At 41.1% G+C, this 27,781-nt stretch overlaps 2 protein-coding genes across 2 annotated transcripts; both read left to right on the top strand.

The window, feature by feature from the left end:
• The first annotated feature begins 881 nt into the window (after nucleotides 1-881).
• On the top strand, nucleotides 882-11,398 carry lhcgr (luteinizing hormone/choriogonadotropin receptor). Its single transcript, XM_030071009.1, has 11 exons — nucleotides 882-1,054; nucleotides 3,477-3,548; nucleotides 4,499-4,573; nucleotides 4,676-4,750; nucleotides 5,021-5,095; nucleotides 5,345-5,422; nucleotides 5,507-5,575; nucleotides 5,684-5,758; nucleotides 7,855-8,040; nucleotides 8,851-8,910; nucleotides 9,704-11,398. Exons 1-11 carry the CDS (start codon nucleotides 882-884, stop codon nucleotides 10,887-10,889), a joined length of 2,124 nt encoding a protein of 707 aa, XP_029926869.1. The 3' UTR covers nucleotides 10,890-11,398.
• Nucleotides 11,399-11,819: 421 nt separating this feature from the next.
• On the top strand, nucleotides 11,820-27,526 carry mertka (c-mer proto-oncogene tyrosine kinase a). Its single transcript, XM_030071324.1, has 19 exons — nucleotides 11,820-12,152; nucleotides 12,876-13,197; nucleotides 13,332-13,432; nucleotides 13,505-13,675; nucleotides 17,332-17,418; nucleotides 17,548-17,663; nucleotides 17,749-17,938; nucleotides 20,123-20,268; nucleotides 21,825-21,960; nucleotides 22,660-22,810; nucleotides 23,494-23,582; nucleotides 23,707-23,802; nucleotides 23,919-23,999; nucleotides 24,115-24,207; nucleotides 24,384-24,502; nucleotides 24,615-24,724; nucleotides 25,001-25,160; nucleotides 25,829-25,965; nucleotides 26,642-27,526. Exons 1-19 carry the CDS (start codon nucleotides 12,068-12,070, stop codon nucleotides 27,096-27,098), a joined length of 2,847 nt encoding a protein of 948 aa, XP_029927184.1. The 5' UTR covers nucleotides 11,820-12,067; the 3' UTR covers nucleotides 27,099-27,526.
• The last annotated feature ends 255 nt before the right edge of the window (nucleotides 27,527-27,781 follow it).

The following is a 27,781-nucleotide window of genomic DNA, read 5'->3' as shown; positions in this document are numbered from 1 at the left end:
TCAGTTTTTCACCAGGGTTGATCTTCTTGTGGTCATGGTCTCTGGTTTTAACATGGGTGGTTAAATAATTGCTTTTTCACCACTTGTTTAAGTGCATTCAAGGATATGATATCAGTGTGTTAAGAGATGGTAGTAATATTAAATTGAATGGAAAATTCCAGTGTATTTGAGTAAGCAAGTGTGACTACTTTGCCTGATAAGGTTGTGTGTGTATTATTCACTAAAGAAGAGTCTGTCCTGCCCCCAGTATCTGCAGTGCCATACCGAAGTACAGCTCCAGTTCTGCTGGCTTCTATCTCTGGCAGAGAGTGGCTCATGTTAGTAGACACTGACTGGACTGCTGTGGCTACGCTCCAGTCCAAGAAAAAATATCTGTAAGACTTTTTCTGGTCCCTGGAAAAGGATAAATATCACTCCACAATTTATTTCTACTTTCTTACTTAAAATTTTATTGCCAGAGATCAGTGTCAAATGTCTTGTGAAACAAAGCCTCCTCACTGATTTGTGTGTATGTGTGTGTGTGTGTGTGTGTGTGTGTGTGTGTGTGTGTGAGAGAGAGAGAGAGAGAGAGAGAGAGAGCATCTCCTTATGATTCCTACTCATGTGATAATGTATTTCATAGGGCTGGATGGCCCAGATGCTTTGGTTAAACTTCGTGCTGCATCTCTTCAGATTCGTCTGTGCAAAAATAAAAACATGAGGACAGTAAATAGGACAGCGGGATGACCCATCACTACTGTTGACACTGCGGGAGCGCATTATGCTTCAAAATTGTCTGCAAAGAAGAGTAAATATCATTCACTAGGACACGGATCCTGGCTTCTGTGTGTTTTCCAGCCGACGAAGCAGCTCAGTTTGAGTATTTTTTTGATTTATAAACAATGTGGACATCACTGCCGTTTTTCCTTTTCCCTGCTGTTTTATTGCTGTGTGGCTGCAAGTGTGCCTCGGCTTCCCTCTGCCCGGAGATCTGCTGGTGCTTCTCCAGCACGATCAAATGCAACAACGTGACGGAGCGCTCTGCTCAGACGATAGGCGACAAGGGTAAAAGACTGTAAGTTACAACAACAGAGATGCATTTCGGACTGGGGCGACGATGCTGGTGTGCGTGCTTGTTATAAGAAACTTTTGTTTACTGGAAGTCAAATAAGCAATTCCTCCTTTGATCGGCAACTGATTAGTAAATGGTAAATGTAGGCCTATAATAATGTATAACTACAGCAAACATGTCTCATTTCTACAGCCCTATGTCTTCATGCCGTGGGTCCTCCCTCTCAATGCCTTTTACCTGAGACTAGTCTGTGCGTATTTACGCACGGAGCGCAGGATCCACCTGAAACGCGCTCACTTGGCTCCTAATTGAAATACCGCTTACATTTTAGTCAGTGCGAGGCTGTTGAAGTAACAGTTTTATTTGTTTTGCTATCTGGAGACGCTCAAGCAGGCCATTTCTGGGAGGCATAGCGTTCTGCTACAAAACATTTGAATAAACTCTGGCAGGGCTTGGTTGAATTGTTGAAATTATTTAACGAGCTCTTGTTAAAGTTCTTGTTGTTAAAATTGATTATGTGATTCCACGCAAAGACAAAACTCCTAGAGTCTTAGAGAAATCTGTCAGTTAAATTATATGAGCCAGTGCTGTTCCTTGGAGCTCAAAATCAAAGCTATTTAATGCCTCCGAGGTTAACACATAAAATGCACCACAAGGATGAATATATCGACTAGAGGCTTCGCTCACTGCCTACGGTCTAGTTTCACAGTCCTGCATGAAGCAAACAGAAATCTTTTTGGGATGCAGTTGCTCATGCGTGGTTTTAGTCTGGTGCTTTCTGTTTGGGGGATCTTTATGAAGTAGTAACTAACTGCAGTCCAAAACCATTTTACATGCAACCTGTTGATTCTTACAGGCTCTCAGTCACAGAATTTCCTGCCATTACTCACAGAAATCTAGTGGGTTTTTTGTGTGCATATTTAGGTTTTGGTGTATTTCATATCTTGTTCTGAGTTACCAGGAACATGACAGCTTTACCACTTTCCCCCACTGCTTGGGACAAATGAGACTGCCTACTTTATCCTGCCAGCCAGGTGGAGGCAGACAACTACCCCATCAGTACAACACATACAAATTTTCTGTAGTATACTTCTTTGTACATAATGGCTCTGTCCTTTTCTTGAAGAGATGCTGTCAAAGAAGTCAAAGATCAAGTTTGTATATTATTTATATCACATATAAGTCACCCAGTGTGGCCATTAAGGCCCATGCTGACCACTCATTGGAAACCATATTACCTCCTGTTCTTTTCAGATCTGACAGTGCCATTTATTTAAAGTTCATCATGCCTCCAGAGTGAGAAAAATACATTGGATCATACTTTTTTTTCCATATCCTGAGAGGACATCTCGTCTTTCCACACTGTTTATTTTTCCGAGTTTTAGAGAAACGTGCCTTACCTCATGCGGTAAGAGTACCACAGCACCTCACCCTCTATTGTTGGAAAACAGAGCGCACTGCATGTGTGGCGATTAATTACCTGTAATGAAAATGTCAAGTTGAACTGTCACAGTCAAGCACACAGTGTACCTTCTCAGTGGGTGCTGGACAACCAGAATTCACTGCTGGAGTCTGGAACTTCATTAGAGGCCTTGAAGGCTGGAAATCTTGAACTCTCTTCTGGTATATCACTCAACCTTGAATTTCTGCTGATAAGTGTCCATTAACACACACACACACACACACACACACACACACACACACACACACACACACACACACACACACACACAGTGCAAAACCTGCAGAACTATGTTTTATCTTGTTTTATTATGTCTCTAATCAAACGGTTCATGAACTATTATTCGAAAGCATCTATATGACTTCTCATTGGTATTTCACAGTATTTTAATGTGTATATTTGATGAAAAGGCAGCAGTCAGTATGTTTTACACAGAAAATTATATATTCTGAGTATGGACAGGCATATTCAGGACGTTCAAACAGTGGCTCATTAATGATGATTTGATGGAGACTGTCACTAATCGATCCAACTAAGATTAACTCTCAGTATTTTTTTTATTTTTATTTTTTTGCATTTCCCTAAAGAGAAAAGTGGCTGAAATGTGAGCTTCTGCAATTTAAAATGTTTTATTGTCAGTGTTTATCGTAGTTGTGGTTATAATTACAATATCTTCAAAAATGTTTTCTGTTCAGTACATTCTCATAGTGTTGTGTGTAGAAGCAGCTATATACAGTTACATGTCATGAAAATGATCTAACAGATGATGTCAAAATGTTTAATCTAGCACTGATATGAACATTTCACAAAATAGCATATAATATATTAAATGAGATGGTATGAGTGGCTTACCTGTGTATTTTACAGCTTATCTGAAGTACCTGAAACTGAAATTGTCTTTAGTAATCTCTCAGGTACTTTCGAAATAAATGGTCCTCTCCATATCCTTTTTTTCCCTTTCAGAGTGCTGTACCACCTCACTTTACGCACTATTTCAAGCCATTCTTTTGAAAATCTGAGAAGAGTCCAGAGGATGTAAGTATCAGGTGTTTATTTTTTCCATCATGTAATACCTGATCTACTGAAAAGCTCTCATTAAAAATTGATCTGAAACTCAGAGGTTGCACAAGCAGCAGCCAAACATCAGACAAAGGGAATCATAACTCTTATCCTCCTGTGGTCAGATGGTATTTCTGGAGGGCTTTTTTACACATAATAATCTTGAACATTTGTAGTTTTATTTTGTATCAGTGTATATATCATCAGTTTGCATGTTTTCTATTAAAAATTGCAGCCATGGTGATTATTACATTTGCACCACAACTCACCATAAAAAGTTGCATAAACCACCAATATTAGCCCATTTTCAGGTTTGTATTCAATCATTATATTGGTAAACATGACCTTAATGTATTATTAATGACAACAAATTCATTATATAGCCCAAACATACCTAATGAGGCAAAGTGGCTTAGTTGGAAGAAGGTCTTGGGAATTAAATGCCTCTATCAAAAGTGGGCATTGCTTCTTGCAGGATTATCAGAATGATTGTATTAAAAATAATGTCAGATACATGTAGCTTGTATGGCAGTCAGGGTTTACAAGGCAGAAGTGCAATAAACAACTCTGTTATTTTAGTTTTAATTCATTATAATGATAATTTCTTATCCCTACTTGTAATTAGGATACTTATGAGTAGGCCTACGTTGTCCTGAAAAATGGATGCATTCCCAAGTGCCTGTAATGTCTGCCATTATACAGAGAAGGCATAGAGCTATACAGATTGTCACATAAAATATAACTGTGTTTATGTGTATCAATATCCGGTCGTATATTATTTGTTTGTACTGTGTTCAAAATGAGGTCATGGTGCTGCAACTGTCTTTGATCGGAAAAGCAGCTGTTTGTTCTGCCTTTTACTGTTAAAGTTCAAAGCTGCATGTCAGAGAAAACCTAATTGCTCTGTTTCATGTTGTGAACCTCAGTGAGATTGCTCAGAGTATAACCCTGGAAAACATTGAGACACTGGCGTTCAACAACCTCCTCAACCTCTCTGAAATGTAAGTGCCTCTGGGATCTTTTCCTCTGGAATAGTAAAAGCGGCAGTGTATCAAAATGACTGTGATGTGGTACTTTGACTGATGTTTTATGTCGCTTTGCAGCTCAATCCAGAACACAAGAAGTCTGACGCACATTGACAGAGGATCATTTAACAACCTCCCCAAACTACGTTACTTGTGAGAGACCTTCAAAATATAAAATTTAGATGCTGAGATGTCTTTCATATTAAAACATACAGACTTCTTCCTCATACTTGTGCAATACATATTTTAATGTTTGATTTCAGACAATATTAGAGTAGACAGCCACAAGACTTTTAAAGCAGATTCCTTTTCTTTTCAGTGCACAATGAAATAAATGCTAAAAAGTGAATCACTGATCTTTGGTTCATTTTACGAGTCCCTAAAAGCATCACAAACAAATACATTTATCCTTTGCATCAACAGGAGCATCTCAAATACTGGCATAACCTTTTTCCCCGATATGATGTCGATCAATTCTCTTGAATCAGATTTTATCCTGTAAGTACATCCATTATTTAAAGAGTGAGACTCAAGGCTGATAATCAATAAAAACACAAAAGTGTCAACATTATGTTTGTTCAGGTCTCAGAATGTGCTGCTTTGATGTCTTCATCTTTATTCTTCATCAAGTTGCATTATGTTGCTGTAAAAAAAAAAAAAAAATACACTGCGGAGTTGAGCTGTGACTTGTAATTATTGGAGAATCAGACTTGCTCATGTTTCACTAAACTGTCATGATTTTTGTAGGGATATCTGCGACAACCTCTATCTTCCGGAAATCCCTCCAAATGCTTTCATTGGAATAACAAGGGAGTATGTGACAATGTAAGTGCTGTAATACATATTTTACATTTAACAAGGCAATTATTTGGAAATGCAACTCATTTTGTGCATCTGTTGACATCACAGGAACCTATACAACAATGGAATCAGAGAGATACGTGACCATGCTTTCAATGGGACCAAGATAGATAAATTGTATTTTCCAAAACATTTCTTCTTTTTTTTCTGTTCAAGTGATTTAAGATGAGTCCCTGCGTCCACATTAACATTTCACTGCTCTATTCTGCGTTCTATTCCCTGCAGGGTATTAAAGAATAACCGAAACCTCAGAGTGATCCACAGCGAAGCTTTCAGAGGAGCCACAGGCCCTGGAGTCTTGTAAGTGATATGCTTGAGCCTCTTGGGAGTGAACTAATGCAACATTGAGATTGATTCTCTTCCAATGAACCTTTCACGTCCCTGACAAGCTGAGGTGCAGACAAGGTTTTTATGTCTTGATGGCTTCTTTGTTTGAAATTCTGTTTCCTCACTACAGAGAGCGTCAACAAATGGTTTATGTTGTTCACTGCTAAAAGAAAATATGTGAGAAAGTTCTGGGAGAACTCAGGAGCTCTTTTGACTGTGCTCCACTTGTCCACATGACACCAGCAGCTACACACTGTCACCAAACAGCACTGGTGAACTGGCATGTCAGCAGTCAGTAAGGCAAAACAGTCATCTGACAATGAGTCTGCAAAAAGGAAAACATGGCAGGAATGTTTTATAATAACTTGTAAAATATCTCAAAAGCAATAACTCTCGTACACTACCTCACCAGTTTAAGTTACCTGGTGGAGTGTGGCACCTGCTTAAACTGGCACTGCAAAGATGACTGGCTCTCTACTCCAGTGCAAAAGCTGAGATCCTTCCTAACTGATTGAACACATATCAGTAACAGTGAAAGGAGGGTGTTAAACAAAAATACAATCATATCTATCTATACGTCTAGCTATCTATAGATTTAAATGTAAGCAAACAATGAAACAAAACACATCCACGCATATATATATACTGTTACATATGTGTGTGTGTGTGTGTGTGTGTGTGTGTGTGAGTGTGTGTGTGTGTGTGTATATACACATACACATATATACAGTACAGGCCAAAAGTTTGGACACACCTTCTCATTCAATGTGTTTTCTTTATTTTCATGACTATTTACATTGTAGATTCTCACTGAAGGAATCAAAACTATGAATGAACACATGTGGAGTTATGTACTTAAAAAAAAAAGGTGAAATAACTGAAAACATGTTTTAGCCACCCTTTGCTCTGATTACTGCTTTGCACACTCTTGGCATTCTCTGGATGAGCTTCAAGAGGTAGTCACCTGAAATGGTTTTCACTTCACAGGTGTGCCTTATCAGGGTTAATTAGTGGAATTTCTTGCTTTATCAATGGGGTTGGGACCATCAGTTGTGTTGTGCAGAAGTCAGGTTACTACACAGCCGACAGCCCTATTGGACAACTGTTAAAATTCATATTATGGCAAGAACCAATCAGCTAATTAAAAAAAACGAGTGGCCATCATTACTTTAAGAAATGAAGGTCAGTCAGTCAGTCAATTGCAAAAAACTTTAAATGTGTCCCCAAGTGGAGTCGCAAAAACCATCAAGCACTACAATGAAACTGGCACACATGAGGACCGACCCAGGAAAGGAAGACCAAGTCACCTCTGCTTCTGAGGACAAGTTCATCCGAGTCACCAGCCTCAGAAATCGCAAGTTAACAGCAGCTCAGATCAGAGACCAGATAAATGCCACACAGAGTTCTAGCAGCAGACCCATCTCTAGAACAACTGTTAAGAGGAGACTGCGCCAATCAGGCCTTCATGGTCAAATAGCTGCTAGGAAACCACTGCTAAGGAGAGGCAACAAGCAGAAGAGATTTGTTTGGGCCAAGAAACACAAGGAATGGACATTAGACCAGTGGAAATCTGTGCTTTGGTCTGATGAATCCAAATGTGAGATCTGAGTTCCAACTGCCGTGTCTTTGTGAGACGCAGAAAAGGTATATATATATATATATATATATATATATACATACACACATATCTTTCTTTCTTTCTTTCTCTTTTGTTCTCATAAAACAAGGTGATACAGTGTCAGAGTGTCATAAAACAGAGTGACATGGTTTTAACAAACTTTTATTGAGCTTTGTGTCTGTGTGTGCGTGCGGGCGTGTGTGTGTGTGTGTGTGTGTGTGTGTGTGTGTGTTGAGTTGAGTGTGTGTATGCTCTGATGCAGTGCTACCAGCAGAGGGGGACAGCCAGGACAGCGCGTCCCAAGCAGACCTTCGTTCAGTTCAGACACTCTTTGAAGTCCTGAACACAGACCATAATGCCCAGTTTTATCCGAGCCCTGCATGGGAATCCCTTCAGTGGCTTTCTATTTAAAGATACCGCTGCTGTGACTGTGTACTCTTTTATTTCACAGGGACGTCTCTGCAACAGCAATTGGGAAGTTACCATCACAGGGACTTGAGTCAGTTCTGGTCTTGTTGGCCCAGTCAGCACATTCCTTGAAGAGACTTCCTCCTCTGCAAGGACTCTGGAGCCTGCGAGAGGCTTATCTCACCTACAACAGTCACTGTTGTGCACTGCTGAGCTGGAACACACACAGGTGATATACTGTCAAAAGTAGAGTACTGACCCAGGAGGGAAAGCACATTAACAATCCACAGTGGTAATATTATATAAAATTATTTTATATAATATTACCACTGTGTGTATTTTATTAAAATACACACATGTCGAAGGTTTTCATGGGGCAGATTTATTCTTAAAGGAATACTCAAACTTTTGGGGGAATATACTCTTTTTTTACCCTGAGAAAAGATGTTTTATACCAGTTTCACATGATACATTGCGCAAATAAGACAGCTTTGGAGTCACTGTAGGGCTTATATTTTCACTTTGATGGAGCCAGGCTAATGACTCCCATAGATTTCAAGTCTTTATGCTAAGCTAACACAAAATGATACCCATATAAATGGAACCACCGGGCATACAGAGGAGAAAAAGGTATCAAACATCTTGTCTCAGCCTGGTTTAAGTCAGAAAACAGGTATTTTGCCCAAAACATTGAGTATTCCTTTAATAAGCTCGATCTGTATTATAATTCATTGGTGTATTGTGGCTTTTACATGCCAGCCGTGCCTTTCTTTGGATGATCTGTACAAACGCAACACCACATGTCCTAAATACCTAAACAAGACAAATGCAGCTTGCAGAGAGGGCAATACAAAACAAGATAACCAAATGTCATGAAAGAGGTTAGAGTAGGCTATCAACTTGGACCTGAGTGGGACATAGAGCAAGTTTTTGACCACATGTGATTATGCTAATCAGGAACTGATCATTAGCATCTTGATGGTGATGTGATGATTTTAGGTGCATAGCACACTTACATTGTTTCCCCCCTTTTCTCCAGGGATTTCCCCATAAATCCTCCATGGAGCAATGGATCTACTTATTGTGGTCCATCAGCAAGGTGAGAATTTGTTTTGATTACCTATCTGCCTCTGAGCTGGAGAAGAGGAAGAGTCTGATTGGTTAGATGTGATGAATCAGATGTGACAGACTGGATTTCCTTTCTTAACTGCGCAGTTGCAGGTAGCTTTGTTGATATCACCTCTGAGTGCTAATCACTTCATCGTAATAGCACTGGTAAACATCCAGTTCCTGATTTCACATGCTTGAAATTGTATTTTAAATTATGCAACTATCACCCATATTGCTTGTGATCTGAGTGAAATTGTTTGCATGAGAGAAATCCCCCATGCCTAATCCAAAATTTCATTGTTCGGTGCCACTTTACTTTACTTTACACTTTGAGTGGGAGTTGTTATTGTAACGAAAAGTAATTTCCCCCTGGGGATCAATAAAGTATTCTGATTCTGATTCTGATTCTGATTTGTAGCTGAATTTAGAGAGGCCTGCTAGCTGAGCTCATTGTCTCTTTGTGCAATACATTTGTTCACTACTTTATATTGATCATTGATTATTTGATTGGTAATCACTGATTGACATACTTTCAACCATGGAGTTGGGTAGGTGATGCTAAATTAGTTCTGATGCTAAGCAGCAGTATTAATTGGAGGTGATATGTTTTCTTTGAACATTTCAGAGAAAGGTTATCCCAATGTTTTAAATTTATGTGGCTTGCAAATTGTTGCTAGAACTGCTCAAACAATTTTAGTAGTTTTTATGTTACATCTAATTCATCAACTGTATATCACAAAGCTAATGTCTAACCAATATCATTTCTTCTCTGTGAATAACAGGGTTCAAGGTGTGATTGGAACCTCGTCTATGTCAGATGATGATCTGCTCATCACAGATGAAGACTTTGGAGATGTGAATTTCCACTATCCAGAATTAGACTTATGTCAGACCAGGCCAAGTTTGCTATGCACGCCTGAAGCCGATGCTTTCAATCCATGTGAGGACATTGCAGGTTTCAGTTTTCTCAGAGTGGCCATTTGGTTTATCAGCATACTGGCCATCACAGGTAACCTGACAGTGCTGCTGGTCTTCTTCAGCAGCCGGACCAAGCTGATGGTGCCACGCTTCCTCATGTGCCACCTGGCTTTTGCTGACCTCTGCATTGGAATCTACCTCCTGATGATAGCAATTGTAGATCTGCGCACATGTGGTCACTACAGTCAGCATGCTATTGAATGGCAAACAGGGCCTGGCTGTAGCGCTGCAGGCTTCCTGTCTGTGTTTGGTGGGGAACTGTCCGTCTACACACTCTCCACCATCACCCTGGAGCGCTGGCATACCATCAACAACGCTCTGCAGGTAGAGCGCCGTCTGTGCCTTACACAAGCTGCAAGCATAATGGCAGCTGGCTGGCTGGTGTGTCTAGGTATGGGAGCTCTCCCCTTGGTTGGTGTAAGCAGCTACAATAAAGTCAGCATGTGCTTACCCATGGACATAGAAACGCCTCTGGCTCAGGCCTTCATCATAGTTGTCCTGCTCTTCAATGTGTCTGCCTTCCTTATTGTCTGTGTTTGTTATGTCCTGATCTACTTGGCTGTGAGAAACCCTGAGTTCCCCAGACGCAGCACCGATACCAAGATCGCCAAGCGTATGGCCGTGCTGATCTTCACGGACTTCCTGTGCATGGCACCCATCTCCTTTTTTGCCATCTCTGCTGCTTTCAAGATTCCCCTGATCACAGTTACGAACTCCAAGATTCTGCTGGTTCTCTTCTTCCCCATCAATTCTTGCGCCAATCCCTTTCTTTATGCTATATTCACTAAGGCCTTCAGAAAGGATGCATATCAGCTCATGAGTGCCATGGGCTGTTTTAAGAAGAAGGCCAGTGTTTATCACATGAAGGCCTGCTGCTCAGAAAATGTAATTAAGAGCAACTCAGGTTCCAACCGAAAAGGTAATCGCAAAAAACTGAGATGGGTTGCTTTCCCACAGCGGAACACAAAAGAGGAAGGAGACCAGACCTGAAGCCCATTGGAATGGAGTTCTGAAAATGAAATACAAAACCGTTATGGGGTACCGAAAACAAACAGTGGGACAAGAGAAGTGAATAAACAGAAGAGAAAAATAACACATGTTGAATTCGGGGGAAATTGTTGTGGTCATCTGTTATGTTGACATCAATGACCACTTTTATAGTTTTATATTGCAATGCTTGGAATGGGGATATTTTCTATCATACATGACAACAATACAGTTATTATTATAATGTTATTATTATTCTGAGTAATCACCTTCATCCTATAGGGAGACATTGGTGGTTTCATCAGCGGTTTCAATATAAGCCATGCACTGTGGCAGCTTCGGTCATCTGGTTGTAATCTCAGATTATACTTTCAACCTCAGTGGGGTGTTGTTTACTTAAATCATAAACAAGAAAACAAATGAATGCCCTTATTTGCCACCAAATCACCTTAGTGGATTAAGCAGAGAGCCCATAAGGTTTTCAGGACCCACAAAGTACCACATGTTGGAAGAGCTGGATATGCAACTGTGACTTTTTGTTCTTTCGAGGGTTTTTGAGGTCTTGATATGGAAATTGGAAGATCCCCAAGCGTTAAACACTTTGGGGTTTTTAGCGTTAGGTTATTTCACTTCAGTTTATAACTTGTATATATTATAAAGCAAACTAAAACTTAGGATCACAGACTTTCTTGGTGTTTAAATCGGATGCTGTCACTTAAATATAGGCTATGTAGCCTATATTATAAAATGGTAGCCAACCTATGTTTTCTTCTCTTCACGCCACATTCAAGAAAAAAGGACCCAAATCCCATCTAAAATTGTTTGGGATTTGTTTGTAATCTGAGTGTGTGTGAGGGCAAATGCTCTACTGGGCTACTGTGTATTTTGATTTTTTCTCCCTTACTCTACAGAGCGTTTCCACACTCAGTCCCGCCTACATGGGATCCCTCCCCTGACGTCGGCAAAAGTTGACTTTTTTTTTTTTTTTTCCTCCAGCTAAATGTGATCTGTCGGGCCAGTGGCACTGCACACAATGTGTTAAAGCAGCGCTGGGGTGCGATGTTGATGATTCCTCAAGTTGTGTTGGACCTTAAAATCCGCCTAGGGAATAAACCGTGGAAATTAGTTTTGTAGACCGTGCCGGGACAGAGGGGAGCAGGGTAGTGTGCGCAGGACAGACCATGGCAAATAAGTCAACTCTGAGCTTGTTTAAAGTTCTCCTCTCCGCAGCGACCATAGCCATTATAGTGTGGAGTCCAGTCAGCGGTAAGTTGTTTACTGTCCTTGGAGGTTTCATGTGTGTGTTATTTCTTTATAGACTGCAGAGGTCCGCTTCAGAATTAAGGCATCCATAAGTTTGTTGTGTTGTGTTGTGTTGCATTCGAGCCACACATAATTAGACGCAAAGGGAGAAAACGCTCTTAAAAACGCTCCTTTTTAAAAAATGTAAATAGTCAAAATACGACAATTTCTCTCAGTGTTTTGCTCAGGTCTGATAAACGCGCAGGCTAAAGCAGACCCCTCAACATGTCATAGTTAACACAGATCAAGGGAGTTTGAACGCATTCACTGGATTGTTTTCAGTGTTTATTTTCAGGCCTTATCAGAATTAGTGACTGAGCTTGGAATTGTATATGTTCCTATATCTATGTTTTTTTTTTTTTTACAATCGCCAAAACGAGCTATCCACGTTTTGAATGTTTTTTTTTTTTCTTGGTGTTGTGTTTTTAAAAATAACCTTTAGGAGATTCGTATCAAAAAGAGAGTTTTGTCAGCTGGAATGTCAAAATTTTGCTTATTTCAGAACTGCAATCTAGACTGATAGAATTTTACAATTCCAGCAGGATGTCCCAACATATTAATTTTTATTGTAAAATAAAATAATTGAAAGCCTGTTTCCTCACACAATATGCAGCTGATGTCGCATCAGCCAGCTTAAGATAGAATAAATTAATATAACATGACATAACAAACTCCTTCTGTAAATAGCCCAGCATCACAGGAGTCCCTCCTCTCCCGGACGGCGAGGCAGAAACACTGAGGGCCACATTGCCTCGCACCGTGTTTCACATGTCCGTCTTAGCCCGGATGAAATCAGGAAGCTGCACTTCAAGCCCACCGCAGGCTCCATCCGGCTGTCAGAGGGCCATGAAGCTAAGTTCAACTGCTCCATCGACATCCCTGATGCCAGGCTGGAGCCCACCATCATTTGGCTGAAGAACAAGCAGGACCTGGCAGCCAACATGCAGGTGGTGATCAACGAGCTGCAGACCGCCACAGATGGGGTTACAACTCTGGTCTCCACGGTCAGGTAACAGTGGTGTGACATGTGGAAGTGATTTGTGATAGGTGAAGGAAACATTTGACAGTCTAGATACACACAGTGAAGAGGCATTATGGGCTGCAGTGAATGGCAAGATTCACAAATCCTCACTTGTTTTACAGCATTAACCCTGTGCAGAGAACAGATTCTGGGGAGTACCGCTGCAGACTGAACATCAGCGCCAAAGTGATCGACTCCTTACCCATTGTAATCCAGGTGGAAGGTGAGTTTCAACATCATATGGGCACTGGACATTGCTTGGGGCGTTTTTGTAATTTATTTTGTCTGTTTGTAGGTCTTCCAACATTTATCAGGCATCCCGAGGACGTGAACATAACAAGGGACAGACCCTTCACCTTGTGGTGTGAGGCGATCGGACCTCCACAACCTGTGAAAATCCGCTGGCTTCGTGATGGATTACATGCCAGTGACTTTACTAGCTCTCCTAGCCATCACACAGTGTCAGGTGAGCCACCCATCCACAAACTTATTTTTTTCTCTCCATCTGTCTGTTCGTTCTGTTCTTTCCCTCGAGCTGGTGGCTCTCCTTGAGGTGCCCAAAACGTCTTTAGGAAGCGGTGTCATTTCCTGCTGTGCTGCTCACACTTCATCATGTGTATCACCAGAATATTAAATAGAGGTTTGAATCCACACCTTGAGTTAATCCTTTTACTCTAGAAAGAAACTACGGATATACTGTGGCGTCTTGTTGCCTTATCTAATTTAAATGATATTGTTTTTAATGCAGTTGAACAAGTTAATTAAATCACTCCTCTATGGTAGAAATGTTACACTAGGTTTAAAACAGAAGTGTTCTCTTGTATTGAGTCACTTTGAATTGAGAAATTTACCAGAGAACTTCATTAAATCAGTTAACTGGTTTCCTCCTTTCACTGAAGCTTTCTCTCACAGGAAGATGGAGGATGTTAGACTCTTTGATAATGGTGATAAAATGTGGAGTTGGTCTTAGTCATCTAGCACCAATTTGTCAGTGGTTTCTCTTCTCTGTTGCCTCTGCTACCTCAGCATCTGTAGCCTGCTTACTCCAATGAGAATTATCACCATGGTCAGTATCACTGGGCCCCCTGGGAAACCACTGAATAGTTAACAACGTCCACGCATGGTCAGTGGTTTTTGTAATACCACTCTGCTAGCTGTAAAGCACTATGGCAATGGGAAAGTTGCTCCTCTTGACCTAAAAACACAGCTAAGTAAACATTAGTCAATCTAACTTGGTCTGCCAGTCTTGATAAAGTTTGGTTAAGTCCACTGACACTTGCAAGTTACAAAACTTGCTGTGAGTTTGTCTGATTTTTTTGTTTTTTTGTTTTTTTTTTTGTTTTTTTTTTGTTTTGTTTTGTTTTATAGTAACGGCTATGGTGTAAATCTAGCAACTAACTAGTTAACCAAATGAACAGCAGTGATGATAAAGTGAACATCAAACAATAGTAAATGGATATCTGGTACAAGAGTCAAGTTTGGTTCTTAGTGTGGCCATCTAGAGTTTAGAGTTCTTGTTAATCTGATACGAGCAGATGGTTAATTTCCTTGAAATGGCACTAACTTACCCAACCACTTGTGGCAATCTCATGCCATTTGTTTTGTTGAGTTATCACATAAGAAATGGTGAGTAATGCAGGAGTCATCAAAGCATTATTATTGTTGCCAGAATGACTGTTTTCAAAGTGGACTCTTCTCTTTTGGAGTGCTTGTCCTGTCTTTGGAAGCAAACATTGGTATTTTTGTTATTAGAGGCAGAACCTTGTTCCTCTGTATGTTACAACCCTTCATTCACAGCATGCCCTGGGCCATAGCATGCCTGTTTTAGCCAGTGAGAGGGCATACGGCTGGAAACCGAGGGGTTAAAGGTCCAGAGCTGTGCTTTGGTCCAGCGTGTGCAAGGGCTCGGGCAGTAAAGGGGTGGGGGGTGCATGGGGACACTGTTCGGGGGTTGGTTCCCGGGACAAAGGCTGCATTCATGGGACGGCCCACTACCCTGCAGGGAGGGGCTGGAAAAGGAGACTGGCTGGCTGCAAGCTAGCAGAGTTTGCTCCCATCCACATCCTTACAATACCAAACACTGGCATGGCTAAACGGTCTAAGAGCCACTATTCAGATGTACTCACCTCATTATGTTATATTACGTTGTAACCAAGGGCCCGTTTGGCATTAACAACCATACTCCATGAGTGATTGGAGTGCTGTGGTTCTGAGAAATCGTAAACTGTTTTTGGTTTCCATTTAGGAAAGTCATTTACATGCACTAATGTTTATATGATTAGAAATCGGCGCATTATATACCTTCCTTAAAGAGGTAGTAAACTGTTTGGTGTAACAGTAACATTCAGACCATGGAAGACCTTCTCACCGTTTCGTATAATGATTCTGTCCCACAACAACACCATGTTGCATAATATCCACTCTAATGTGGCAAGCGGGACACAGGGTTAGGGCTCAGTCTTTGAAAACACTGAGTTGTAGGCCTGGATCTAAATGGAAGACGTAGGCTTTGGCTATATTTATTGCCTGGATATAAAAATGGAAAAATAACATAGACATCTCAAGAGGCTTCGTAAGATGGAATGCTTCCAAACCTGATAATTACAGACTGCTAGATCCACAATGTACGGCTTCCAGATTATATATTTGGTTCCTCCAACCTCTTCACTAGTCTACGTTTACTGAATTTCCACCACAATCTCTGATGTTGTTTCCATATGAGTGGCCAAGACATTTATATTTTTTCTGCATTGCCTTTCGTTTTGTACAATTTGCCAAATGAAGTGGAAATAGAAAGGGCAGCACTGGTTCACCTTAATGGTTCACTTCCTTTTTCTAGGAGGCTTATGACTTTAAAAGAACTGGTGAACATCTTGAGCCTTGACATGTACTCAGAAAACTTTTCTGTCTTTGACCTTGAGCGGGGTTAGCAGGGTTGTGTTGTTCACTAACTTGGCTCAGTCCCTGCTGCCCCTTTGATAAAACTGTATGAGATTATTTAGCTTAATTTGTGACCACATTCAAGCCTGCTTACTGACTGCTGTGCCTCAGCAGTCTGAACCTGTTTATTATTCAGGGTTTTGTTTAAGTTTATACAGTTTGGGTGTCATTGTGCAAAGGCTAAAGCATATTGCTCTCATAACTTTTATTTACTTTTCTTTTAGTGGCTTTTCTCTGTGTTATGATCCATTTGATCCAAAGTTAGGTGATGCAGAAACATTGTTTTGTGAGCTGGGTTAGGTTTACTTAAACTGTATGCTTGATTCAATCCAGCCTAGTTTGTTAAGTCATGTTCTTTCCTTATGCAAACATACACACAATAATTGTTGCATCAGTGTTTGATCTGTGTGAAACGCAAAGCACCCTTACCCCGGTGCTCCCTAACTAACAGTGCAAGTGAATCCTAACCGTAACAGTGCGCTGCACTCTCATTATGCCAAAATATTCTGAAGAACGTAAACAAACCATCCCAAGTTGATTCCCGTCACTTCTCACAGGCTGTTTTGTGATTTGCTTTGTGGAAAGGTTTCCGAGCTAGACACTGGGTGAAAAAAAAGAGCACAAAAGGGACATTATTTAGCAGCTATCGCAATGCAATTCTCGCTGGGCAGATCCGTGGCTGCTGAAAGACAGGAATTGTGTCTCCAGGAAAAGATACCAAGCAAAGGGATTGTTATCAGAGTACATAATACTGGAGAGGCTCAATTTTAGCTTGATGCATCAGGTTCTGCTGTGTAAACTTTCAAGGTATAAAGGCTAAAGGAATGACTCACCCTGAATGTGTTTTTTTTTTTTTTGTCACTTCTAGTATTTCATCCATACTAACTTTGGCTTTCCTCATATTTCTGACACAGAATCACTCTAAGAGATAGACAGCTGAGGGAACATAGATAGACACGGCAGATAGACATATATGGGAAATGGTAGACCCGTGGTTTGCTTGCTTCCACTTTTAGTTAATTTTTTTTGTCACTCAAGGAAAATGAAACTAACAGTTTTTGACTGAGGTTTGAGATTTGTCCAGTGTTATCAAGACCTTGACACAGGCTATCTTGTGATTGTTATTCACATTGCAATTGAGTGCTACACTGTCTGAACAAAAATACCATGTGCTATCTGCAGGTGTGGAAAGGCATACTCAGTTCAGCTGTGAAGCTCACAACGAGAAGGGGGTCACCACTTCCAGAGAAGCAAACATTAACATCAAAGGTAAGATGAAGCTCTCTTGGGACTGCCTGGCCCTATTGACATTTCAGGCCATTTTCAGGCTCTGCAAACTGACCATCTGTGTCCATTTATCTCTGGGTGTTTAATACGGGTTTGTGTTTTGTTCTGTAGTGCCTCCCAGTCCTGTTACTGAGGTTACTGTTATACAGAGGCAGTCTAATAAGTTCAACTTGAGTTGGACCCCTGGATTCGATGGTTTCTCTCCACTCACCAAATGCCACATTAGGGTAAGTTCCACTCTAGCTGACTGTACAAAAAGTGTCACCATTTAGTGTTCCTACATCAATCAACCCTCGTATCATTTCATCCAAGGTTAAAGAGGTGAGCCGGAGGAGAGGGGAGGTGACAACCACCAGATTCATCAACACCACCGTGCCACCATTCCAGTGTGAGGTTTCCGGGTTGCAGGCCATGACCTGGTACAACATGAGTGTTTCCTGCAGCAATGAGGTGGGGGACTCCCCTGTCACCCTCTGGATCCAGAATAACACCACAGAGGGAGGTGGGTATTCCTCAGAAACCATGGACCAATTTACAGGATGAATTTTGGGTTGGTTATACACCAGAAACTTTTGATGGGCTGTGTAATGAGTAACTGTACCAGTAACAGGGAACAAGAGCTTACTACTGTTCCCTCAGCTCTATTTTCCTTAAGGCCTATGTCCACTCAGCTCTGTGTTCCCACACCCCCACGTTTCTTCAGCTCTATTCTCCTTCAGCCCCATGTTCCTTCAGTTCTATGTTCCCTCAACTCTATATTCCCTCCGGTCTATTAGCGTTTTTCCACTATACAGAGCCGAGCCGTGAAGGGCCGTGCCGGGCTCAGCCCGGCACGGCCCTGTTTGGTCTTGGAGTGTTTCCATTGCTTATGTTACCAGCGGGTCGGCGTCATAGAATTAGAGAGGCGCGCTCGTTGCCATGGAGTTGTTATAGTAACAAGAGGAGCTGTCAGTTGTTACATTAGCTTTTTGCTACTTTTTTATGGACAAAATCTTGTTTGAATAAATTGCCGGCCAGTGGCTTTGTTATGGGCTGGCTGCGGCACCGGTCGGGGTCAGGCGGGCCGGCCGCGGTACCGGTCGGAGTCAGGCGGGTCGGCCGCGGCACCGGTCGGCGTCAGGCGGGCTGGTACCGCGCCCACCCGGTCACGTCTGCCGGATCTGACAGGTGAGCGGCCGGTGCTGCGGCCGACCCACCTGATGCCATCATCATCATCATCTTCACAGATGCTCTGCTATCTGCGCTTAGTGGTCACATTACCATTTCCATTTGTAAGAAAAATGTAAACTAGGCTACACAACAGAAAAACCCAACAAAAAACTCAGCAAGCAAATCAATTTCTTCCATAATCTCTCCAGAAACTAACGTTTGTAAATAATAGCCCACTGGCTGACTGTTTAATGGTTGTCACTTGTCACTTGTCAGTTTGTAGCAGCCTGGTTAACTGACATTCTAATGGACCAATCACGAAGGAGATCATATTTAGGCCCGCCTCCGCGGCCCCGTTCTAACCGGGCCAGCACCAGATGTCAAACCGGGCTGAAATCTTTCACGGTTGGTTCCCGGAACCAAGCGGGCTGGTGTAGTGGGAATGAATGCGGAACCGTGAATTTCACGGCACGGCGCAGCACGGCACTATAGTGGAAAAACACTATAAGTTCCCTCAGTTCTGTTCTCCTTAAGCCCCATGTTCCCTCAGTTCTATGTTCCCTCCTGTCTATGTTCCCTCAGCCCTATGCTCCGTCAGCCCCATGTTCCCTCAGCTCTATGTTCTCTCAGGCCTATGTTCCCTTAACTCAGTCTAAATAGTCTTAACATTTGACCAAAAGTTTGTCTTTGTCAATCAAATCAGTTATTTTATAGTGCAAGATAAAAATATTTTAAAATGTTTTCTGAACAGTAATAAATATGTGTATTTATTAACATGTTTAAACAAGTTACTAAGTAGTTATAACAACTTAGTTTCTTGTTACAGCCATTAATTTAGCCCTAACCTTAACTGAACACAGGCCTGAGGGAACATTGGGCTGACCCGCAGGGGAAAAAAAGAAGACACAAGGAGGTCCAAAATGTAGCCAACTGCTTCCCGACAAATGTTTATATTTGACTGTCTAGCCTTGATGTCAGGCTCCTGCATGCTCCTCATCATAACAGATTATTATTTAGGTTTCAGGAATTCAGAGCTATGTAATTAGCCTTTCCCCGCTCCAATGTTGGCTTGGTGAAAGCCCCTTTACAGTAGCAGCATGTAATAACTGTTTGTTATGGAAGTTACACAACTGCTTGCGATGTTAATAGCGGGAGTCCTTCTCTGAAGTATGTCATATCCACTACATCTCTATTGTTTTCCTGAGGGGTCACATAGGAAATAGGAGTGGTCTCATGGAAAAAACATGCAGTTCTTACTGGGTGGAGCTGCTTCCGCTTTCCTTCCTAAAGCCACTGTGGGGGATATTTTAGTTGACAGATTTGATATTGCCCAGTGCCAGAAATTTTCCAATTCTTCACATACCAAACTGTTATCAAAGATGTAAATATAGAGGGTCAGTCTCTCCCTAGGTCTGCCATTCATGTGGTGGTTTTACAGGTTAGCATTTAATATGAAGTGTTTTGATGGTTATCACATTTGACGGCTTTGTAGTTGACCCCTCGCTCCCTCTGTTTCCCTTTCTTGTGACATTCTCAGTGCCGTCAGTTTATCCCCGCAATGTCACAGTACAACTGAATGAGTCAATGCTGGTGATCAAATGGAGGCCTCCACCAGCGGATAAGATCAATGGCATCCTGCGCGGTTACGATGTTATCGTTAGACACGGGACACAGGTGAACACGGTAAGTCCATCAACATGACTTCATAGATTTAGCCATTTTGTGTTTAGCCCTGGCAAATTTTAGCCTTCATTCTCATGTTCTGCTATTCTACAACTGAGGTATTGAGGATGTTTTTGAAAATTCCACCACTGGATGACTAACGTGAAAAGAATGGGCCCTGCAGAACTGGAGTATACTTTTGACCTGCTGCCCAAACCAGAGGTCAACTGCCCTGCTCTGTCTACAGCTGGTTTTTCCATTCCATCCTAGACTCAGCTATGTAGGGAATGCCATCTTTGATAAGTAATTCCTTTTTGGGATACTCTGTAGTTTGGGTCTCTGCAACAGTACTCTGAGAGAAAGCATTTACTATTTAATGGTAACCGCTTTTGTTTGGACCAAATGGAAATATTGATGAAGCGATGTCGTCAGGTGCACTAATCTCTGATGGGATTTGCACCAAATTGTACGTAGTCTTGTTTCTGTGACTGCACTCTAGTGCTCTCTGATACAATGGTGTGTTTCCTGTCCTTCCTGCCTATGTCGCAGTTAAAGGAAGCTGACGGTGTGAAAACTGGATTCAGTGTTTTTCTTTGTTCAGCATGTGGCTTTGAGTCATCATAGAGTGAATGGAATATGAACACAATGGGAATGCATACCGTAGAGTCAAATATGCATGGGTGATGTCCAGTCAAATGGTGATGTCATTATACATGAAGCCTTTGTAATAGTGGAAGTGACTAGAAATCCGTCAAGGCAACTTCTTTTCTTTTCAGCTTTTCTTATAAAATACTCTTAAACTGACAGATTCAAAAAGCTGCTTTGCAAGGTTAACATGAGAATAAAGAAATGGGATGTTTTTGTCAAACCTTTTGTGTGTTGCTGTCCTCAGCTACTTTTTAACCTTGGGTTTTACACCAAATTTTGTTGATGGAAGATTAACATATTTCTTTAATTTCACTTTCCCCTCCGCTCGGTGCCACAGACATGATACACCATTAATCATGGGTTCAGTGTTCCCAGTCAGACTGTCAGCACATTAGTAAAGGAGAGGAACCCCAGATGTTTTCATGTGGTGTTGTGAAATACAGGGCTCTGTCTGTCACATGTTCAGTGCATTAGCTTATCCTGAAAGTTTTCTCCTTCCCTTTTTCTGCGGGAGTGTTAGTATATATGACGGTGACACTCTTTCTCTTCCCAGCATTCAGTGCTAGGAAGGTATTGTCAAAAATATTGCATAAGAACTTCTTGAAATGAGTTCTTTAATTTAAGACTTAAAATGATGTGCAATAAAGGCCAGATTTGACTTCATGACATTGCAAGTTTACAGTATGTGCTTTAACCAGGATGCTATAAAAATATATTTTCTTGAATTTATAAATCAGTCTGGTCCTGTTTTGAGGCTAATGTCTTGCCTTATTGTGCCAGTAAAACTTTTTCAAGGCCATGACCTACATGTCTCTGTCAGGTTTGACCATATGAGCAAAGATAATAATTAACCTTGAGGACATCATAATTTCCACATTCCATATCCATTTCCACATTTTAACGATATTCAATTCTGTGTCTTGGTTCAGATCCACAGCAACACCACGATGACCTTTGTAGCTCTGCAGGAATTCAACACAACCTACAGTGTGGAGGTGGCTGCATGCACCCAGGCAGGGAGCGGCATGATCAGCCCACCGGTCTCACTCTTTGTGCCAGAGAACAGTAAGCTGCTGTATTGATAGATCGCCTCATTCCATCATCTGGAAGCAGTTAACTTCATGAACTGGCCTGGTCACCGCCAGGCCAAACTTGTTTTTGCTGATGAATTTTACTACTCTGGAAGGCCATCGCTGTCCTATGAATAGATACATGTTGATGCTTTTGTTTTGAGAGTAGACTTGCCACAGCTTGATTAGGCAAGACTTTCAGCCACAGTTTATCGTGAATATTTGCAAATGAACAGTGTGTAAACTAAATAATTGTCATATATAATGCGAAGGATTTCAGCGCAGTGACACTGTAATCACAGATTGATTAAATGGTATTTGCAAAACATAATTCAGTATATCCTGCTGTATTGACAACATTACTAATAAACAGTCAGAGCAGCAGTAGAAAGGGAACACTGAGGACATGTTCACAGATTTACTGAATAATTCAGAAATTCAGTTTGTTATTAAACTGTTTTTACAATTAGGATGCTTTATAAAGTTTCATTATTAGGACAGTGCAGCAATGCATTTGCATCAATAATGAAACTCTCTGGCCACAGTATCAGGACTGATTTGACTACTTTGACTCACTGATTACTCTTAGCTTTCAATTATTAGTGAGTCTTCAGTATTTCATCTTGAATATACCATTATCTAAGAGGTGTTTGTTAAACTTTGATCATGCTTATCAATTGTTCTCTCGCTTCAGACTGGGTCCAGTCCCCATCAGCCAGTCCTGACACCAGTGCCTCAGACTCTGTCTACGTTGTACTGGGTGTGGTGTGTGGCATCTGCCTGCTACTGGTCGTCCTCTGGGTCGCTATCTGCATACACAATGGGACTCTAGACACTTGGTTTGGGTATGCTGACAGACTCCTTACAAACAAATCTTGATCCAATCACCAACTCTCCTTCAAGGTTGATATGCTTTATCTGTGGAATTGCTACTGACCTCTGTATTCCTGCCACAGTTTTTTTTCTCTGTTTAAATAGAAAAATTATCTCTGTTCAGAAGCAAAAAAGTGGTGTGGTGTTGTTTATGATGCACTGACACCAGAGTAATCTTTCCTCAGTCCAGGCCTTTTGCAGGACATTAATAACTCAGTGCTTCCAGTCTCTGTTAATAAACTCGTTTTCCTTCCTCTTAATCATCATTGTTTGCACCTGCAGCCAGTAGTAGTTTGGTTTACAGCAGTCTACCCCCCAACCTCCCGCGGCCTGTTTTCCAGCTGTCTATACTTTGGGATTCATTGGTAGCCTGTGACTCAGTCTTGCCGCTCAGGATACCGATAGGAATGTGTCACAGGCTGCGACTCAAAGAAAACAATATCCTAAGTCTCCCTAGTGAGCAAAGCATCAAACCAGAGACCCTATTTCCAAGATAGTTTATTCAGTGGAGTCTCAGCTATAAAAAAAAAAAAAAAAAATAGGCTCTAGTTGATGTTGAAGGATGAGGGACTCACTCTGTACTTTTCTTGCTTCAAGGCTTGCCCTCATTTTGTTTTGCATTCCTCATTGCCTTTTTCCTTGTCTCCCTCTGCAGGCAGATATTTGGAGGTGGAGAGAAGCAGCAGCCTATTGTACAGTACAGACCCCAGAGATCCTACAACCGATCAGCCATAGAAATGACACGTATGTCCTAGAATTAAAAATTAACTTACACTTATACACTCAGTAACGCTTTCTGTAAAATGCATTGGACAAAGAGTGTTTGTGAGACGTGATGTAAAGTAACCTGAGTGCCTCCTGTCTGTAGTTGGGAGTCTCGGCATTAGTGATGAACTCCAGGCCAAACTTCAGGATGTGATGATCATGAGGAACTTGCTTTCCATCGGTAAAATCCTTGGAGAAGGTAAGTGAACAATTTCATTTTATTCAGTGTCATAATAAAACTAACACTTATAATAAAATTTAGTAACACAGTATTGCATATTGTGTAGCAGTTCTAATAAAGTTTTATTTCACCAGGTGAGTTTGGTTCAGTGGTGGAGGGACATCTGAGGCAGCCAGATGGAACATCAGAAAAGGTTGCTGTGAAGACAATGAAATGTGAGCCTTCTTCCTCATTAGATGATTCCCATTCATTATTTATGGACATTATAAGCTGTAGAAACATAAGTGGCACCAGCCAAGTGTTTTAACTGTGTTTTCATTCTTAAAACAGTGGATAGCTTCTCTCAAAAGGAGATCGAAGAGTTCCTGAATGAAGCTGCCTGCATGAAAGACTTCAACCACCCAAATGTCATCAGACTACTAGGTAGACAAATATATATCACCTAAAAATATACAGTGTCATTAACATGTATCTTCTTTTTGTAGAAATTAACATGTATTCATTGTGCTTGGCTATGAAGAATCTCATTACAGTTTTGCTTTAACAATTTGCATTTTCACATCCCTGTTGTATAGGTGTATTAATTGTCCTTCTTACAGGTGTGTGTTTGGAGGCGGGCTCAGGACATTTTCCCAAACCGATGGTCATCCTGCCATTCATGAAATACGGAGATCTGCACAGCTTCCTGCTGCGCTCACGCCTAGGAGACAGTCCACTTGTAAGAAATGTGTTACTTTTGCTTCCTAAGCTGACAACCTGTTCATTCTGTTAATTTTAATTTTTTTTTTTTTACATGGCTCTGATGGTGATATTTTTGTGCTTTCATACAGTTCTTACCCACCCAGACACTCCTGAAGTTCATGGTTGACATTGCTTTGGGTATGGAGTATCTCAGCAGTCGTAACTTTCTGCACCGGGATCTGGCTGCACGCAACTGCATGTAGGCATTCCTTCTGATTTTTATGGGGTTGCACAGTTCATGTAAAAGGCATACTTGGATCTGTTGTATGTTGTGGCTACACTGGCAGCAAGGCTGACAGCCACAATGATTTTTCAAATATAAAAACAGTTTAATGATTTTCTTTGGACAAACTTTGTTGCTAAATTTGTAATGCGCAGTCATGTTCTGCATTTTGATATGACCTTTACTGACTCAGCAGGATATCCAAGCTGCTCTTCCTGCATTTGTAAAGCCAGTTCCATGTTTCTCTCACAGGCTACGTGATGACATGACTGTGTGTGTGGCAGACTTTGGGCTATCTAAGAAGATCTACAGTGGGGATTACTATAGGCAAGGCAGGATAGCCAAAATGCCTGTAAAATGGATTGCAGTAGAGAGTCTGGCAGACAGAGTTTTTACTGTAAAGAGTGATGTGGTAAGCATCTACATCTGTTTCTGTGTTCTCCCTTCTGTCAGGCTTTGCTTACACTATACCATGCAGCCACTGAATGCATCAGATGAAAGCAATTTTCTTCCAGTAACACTGGTTGCCTTCCAGTAATACAGTCACTGTTACATAGAAATGATAAAGGGGAATTTAGCCCTTGCTCACCACTTCACTTTTTGCACATTGTCCTGTGCTATAACAGAATTTCAAATCCACTCGACACGGAGCAGTCAGCTGAAAATTTTCAGTATTACATGGCACATTTAGCGCCAACTTCCTTTTTTAGATTGTAGTAAAGGTTTTTGTTTTGACAGTCTTAATTGGAATATTAACCAGTGTTTGCTCCATTCAATACACTGTCATTTTTTGTAGGATTAAAGCTAACTGTTTCAAAAATGTGTCATTTTCACAAGTGGTGGCAGGACATGATGACACATGTCTTTTTCATAACCACTTACAGTTCATCACCATGTTTTTGAAATACTTTTTAGGACATTGAAAATCAATGGAATGCATTTTGAGCAGCTGTATGCCAAGGACAGTAATTATTGCTAGACAGCAGGAATGAAATTGACAGTTTATGGCATCCACCAAACATTGCGCAAATATTGCACATGATGAAGTGTCGTGTTAAGTGAATACTTTGTGTCATGCAGTGGGCATTTGGTGTTACCATGTGGGAGATTGCTACACGAGGCATGACACCGTACCCTGGCATCCAGAACCATGAGATTTACGACTACCTTCTAGAGGGACACAGGCTGAAGCAGCCAGCAGATTGTTTGGATGAACTGTGAGTGTTTTTTTTTCTTTTAGGCAGAAGTATTTCTTTTGGGTTTCATGGTTTTGGAAGTTCACCATATGACTGTTAAGACAGGATATGAAATTAAAATAGAACATTGTTTGTCCAACTCGGACAGGAATGGAGTTTGTTTTAACGAATAAAATGCTGGAAACAATGAAATGTATTGAAATGTGACCTTTAACAATCTTTGCAGTCAGAATGCTTTCAATTTAATGTATCAATTAAGAAATTAAAACAGTCAAAGTAAATATCATATCATATCATATCATATCATTTTGACCTCCTGGAGTGTAAAATTTATCTCTCAAAACTACATACTACACCTTTAAACTTGTCTATGGATAAACACATATAAACACATTAAATGTGTTCAGCTTGGTTCAATAATATGTCACTTTTAAAATTGCCTTTCCCTGCTTATTACTGCCTTATGCAATATGTTTTAATGGAAGGAGATGAAGCAATAACTGGTACACCAGTTTTAATAATCTGATACAAAAATAGAGTTTGACACATATGAGCATTATACTGCACATACAAAAGAATATCTTTCAGAGCCCAGTTTTTATGTTAATAGCTGTTATTTTTATTACTTAAGTGATTTCTGCCTGCAGGACATGTTCTTAGAGGTGCACATTTGTCACCTTTGCTTTCCTGTGTGTAGGTATGAGATCATGTACAGCTGCTGGAGAGCCGATCCGCTGGACCGACCCTTCTTCCCGCAGCTGCGAAAAATGTTGGAGAAGCTGACAGAAAAGCTTCCAGAGTCTTCCAGCAAGGAGGACATCATCTATATCAACACCAGCTTTCCTGAGGAGGACCCTGACGGAGAGGCTCTCCAGGCTGACCGTCCGGTTTTCAGCTCGTCCCCGTCCTGCAGCCACCAAGCGGTAGAAAACTCTATAGTGACTGCAGACATTCACGGCAGCCTGGAGGATGAGGAGGATGATGAGGGCGACGATCGTTACGTGGTGGTGATCTCTTCTGATCCCTCCTTGAGATCTTCTGAAGCAGTGGACACACCTCTTCTGCCAAGTAACGGTTCAGTTCAAGCAAACGGAGGCACAGTTCATGTCACAGAGGTGGATCACAGCTCGGCTGACACAGCTCTCCTGCTGTAAAGACTGGTACCCACAAGATCAAAACTGTGATGAAAAGATCTTTCCATGGTTCATGAGTAGCCTACTAAACATCCCTCATTGCACTTGGTGCACCTTGACACTTCCCTGTGTGGAATATCTGTAGTATTATTGTGTGTGTGTGTGTGTGTGTGTGTGTGTGTGTGTGTGTGTGTGTGTGTGTGTATGTGTCTTTGTTGGCATTATGAAGAGTGGTCCAATTTATGAAAATTTTTGCGTCATGACCAGCCGGCTCATCACTCATCAGTGATAATGTGCACGCTTAAACACCGAAGATGTTGATGCACATGTTCCAATAAGCTTGTGATACACTGAACTGTGAAATATTTTACTGTAATGAATTCTGAGTTATAATGTAAATGTTGGAGTGTACATTTATGGAGTGCCTGCTGCAAAAAAAAAAAAAAAGATGTAAATGATTTATATTGACTCCTTGAAGATGTTTGTTATAATTAAACTGGTAGAGCTCTGTCTTGCCAATATTGAAATATTTGGTTACTGTGTATAAATTCATGTGATACTTGATTGTTGCCAAAGGGAAGTTGCTCCTCCAGGGAGGCAGCCAGTACGGATTCAGTGTGCCTTGCTCAACGACACTGCAGCAGAATGTAAAAGAAGTGGGTTTTTATTCTTTGCATTAATAATAATAATAAAAAAAATGCAAA

This window comes from Myripristis murdjan, chromosome 15 (assembly GCF_902150065.1).
Source record: "Myripristis murdjan chromosome 15, fMyrMur1.1, whole genome shotgun sequence".
Lineage (NCBI taxonomy): Eukaryota > Metazoa > Chordata > Actinopteri > Holocentriformes > Holocentridae > Myripristis > Myripristis murdjan.
The sequence above is the reverse complement of the archived record's forward strand: the minus strand, read 5'-3'. Positions and strand labels throughout refer to the sequence as shown.

Bases quoted from the DNA above. Each gene is read 5' to 3' on its own strand.
- mertka (XM_030071324.1), top strand. From the start codon at position 12,068: ATGGCAAATAAGTCAACTCTGAGCTTGTTTAAAGTTCTCCTCTCCGCA. The intron at 12,153-12,875 runs GTAAGTTGTTTA...TTCTGTAAATAG, and splicing joins AGTGTGGAGTCCAGTCAGCG to CCCAGCATCACAGGAGTCCC. The intron at 17,939-20,122 runs GTGGGTATTCCT...TGACATTCTCAG, and splicing joins GAATAACACCACAGAGGGAG to TGCCGTCAGTTTATCCCCGC.
- lhcgr (XM_030071009.1), top strand. From the start codon at position 882: ATGTGGACATCACTGCCGTTTTTCCTTTTCCCTGCTGTTTTATTGCTG. The intron at 4,574-4,675 runs GTAAGTGCCTCT...GTCGCTTTGCAG, and splicing joins CTCCTCAACCTCTCTGAAAT to CTCAATCCAGAACACAAGAA. The intron at 5,759-7,854 runs GTAAGTGATATG...TTTATTTCACAG, and splicing joins GCCACAGGCCCTGGAGTCTT to GGACGTCTCTGCAACAGCAA.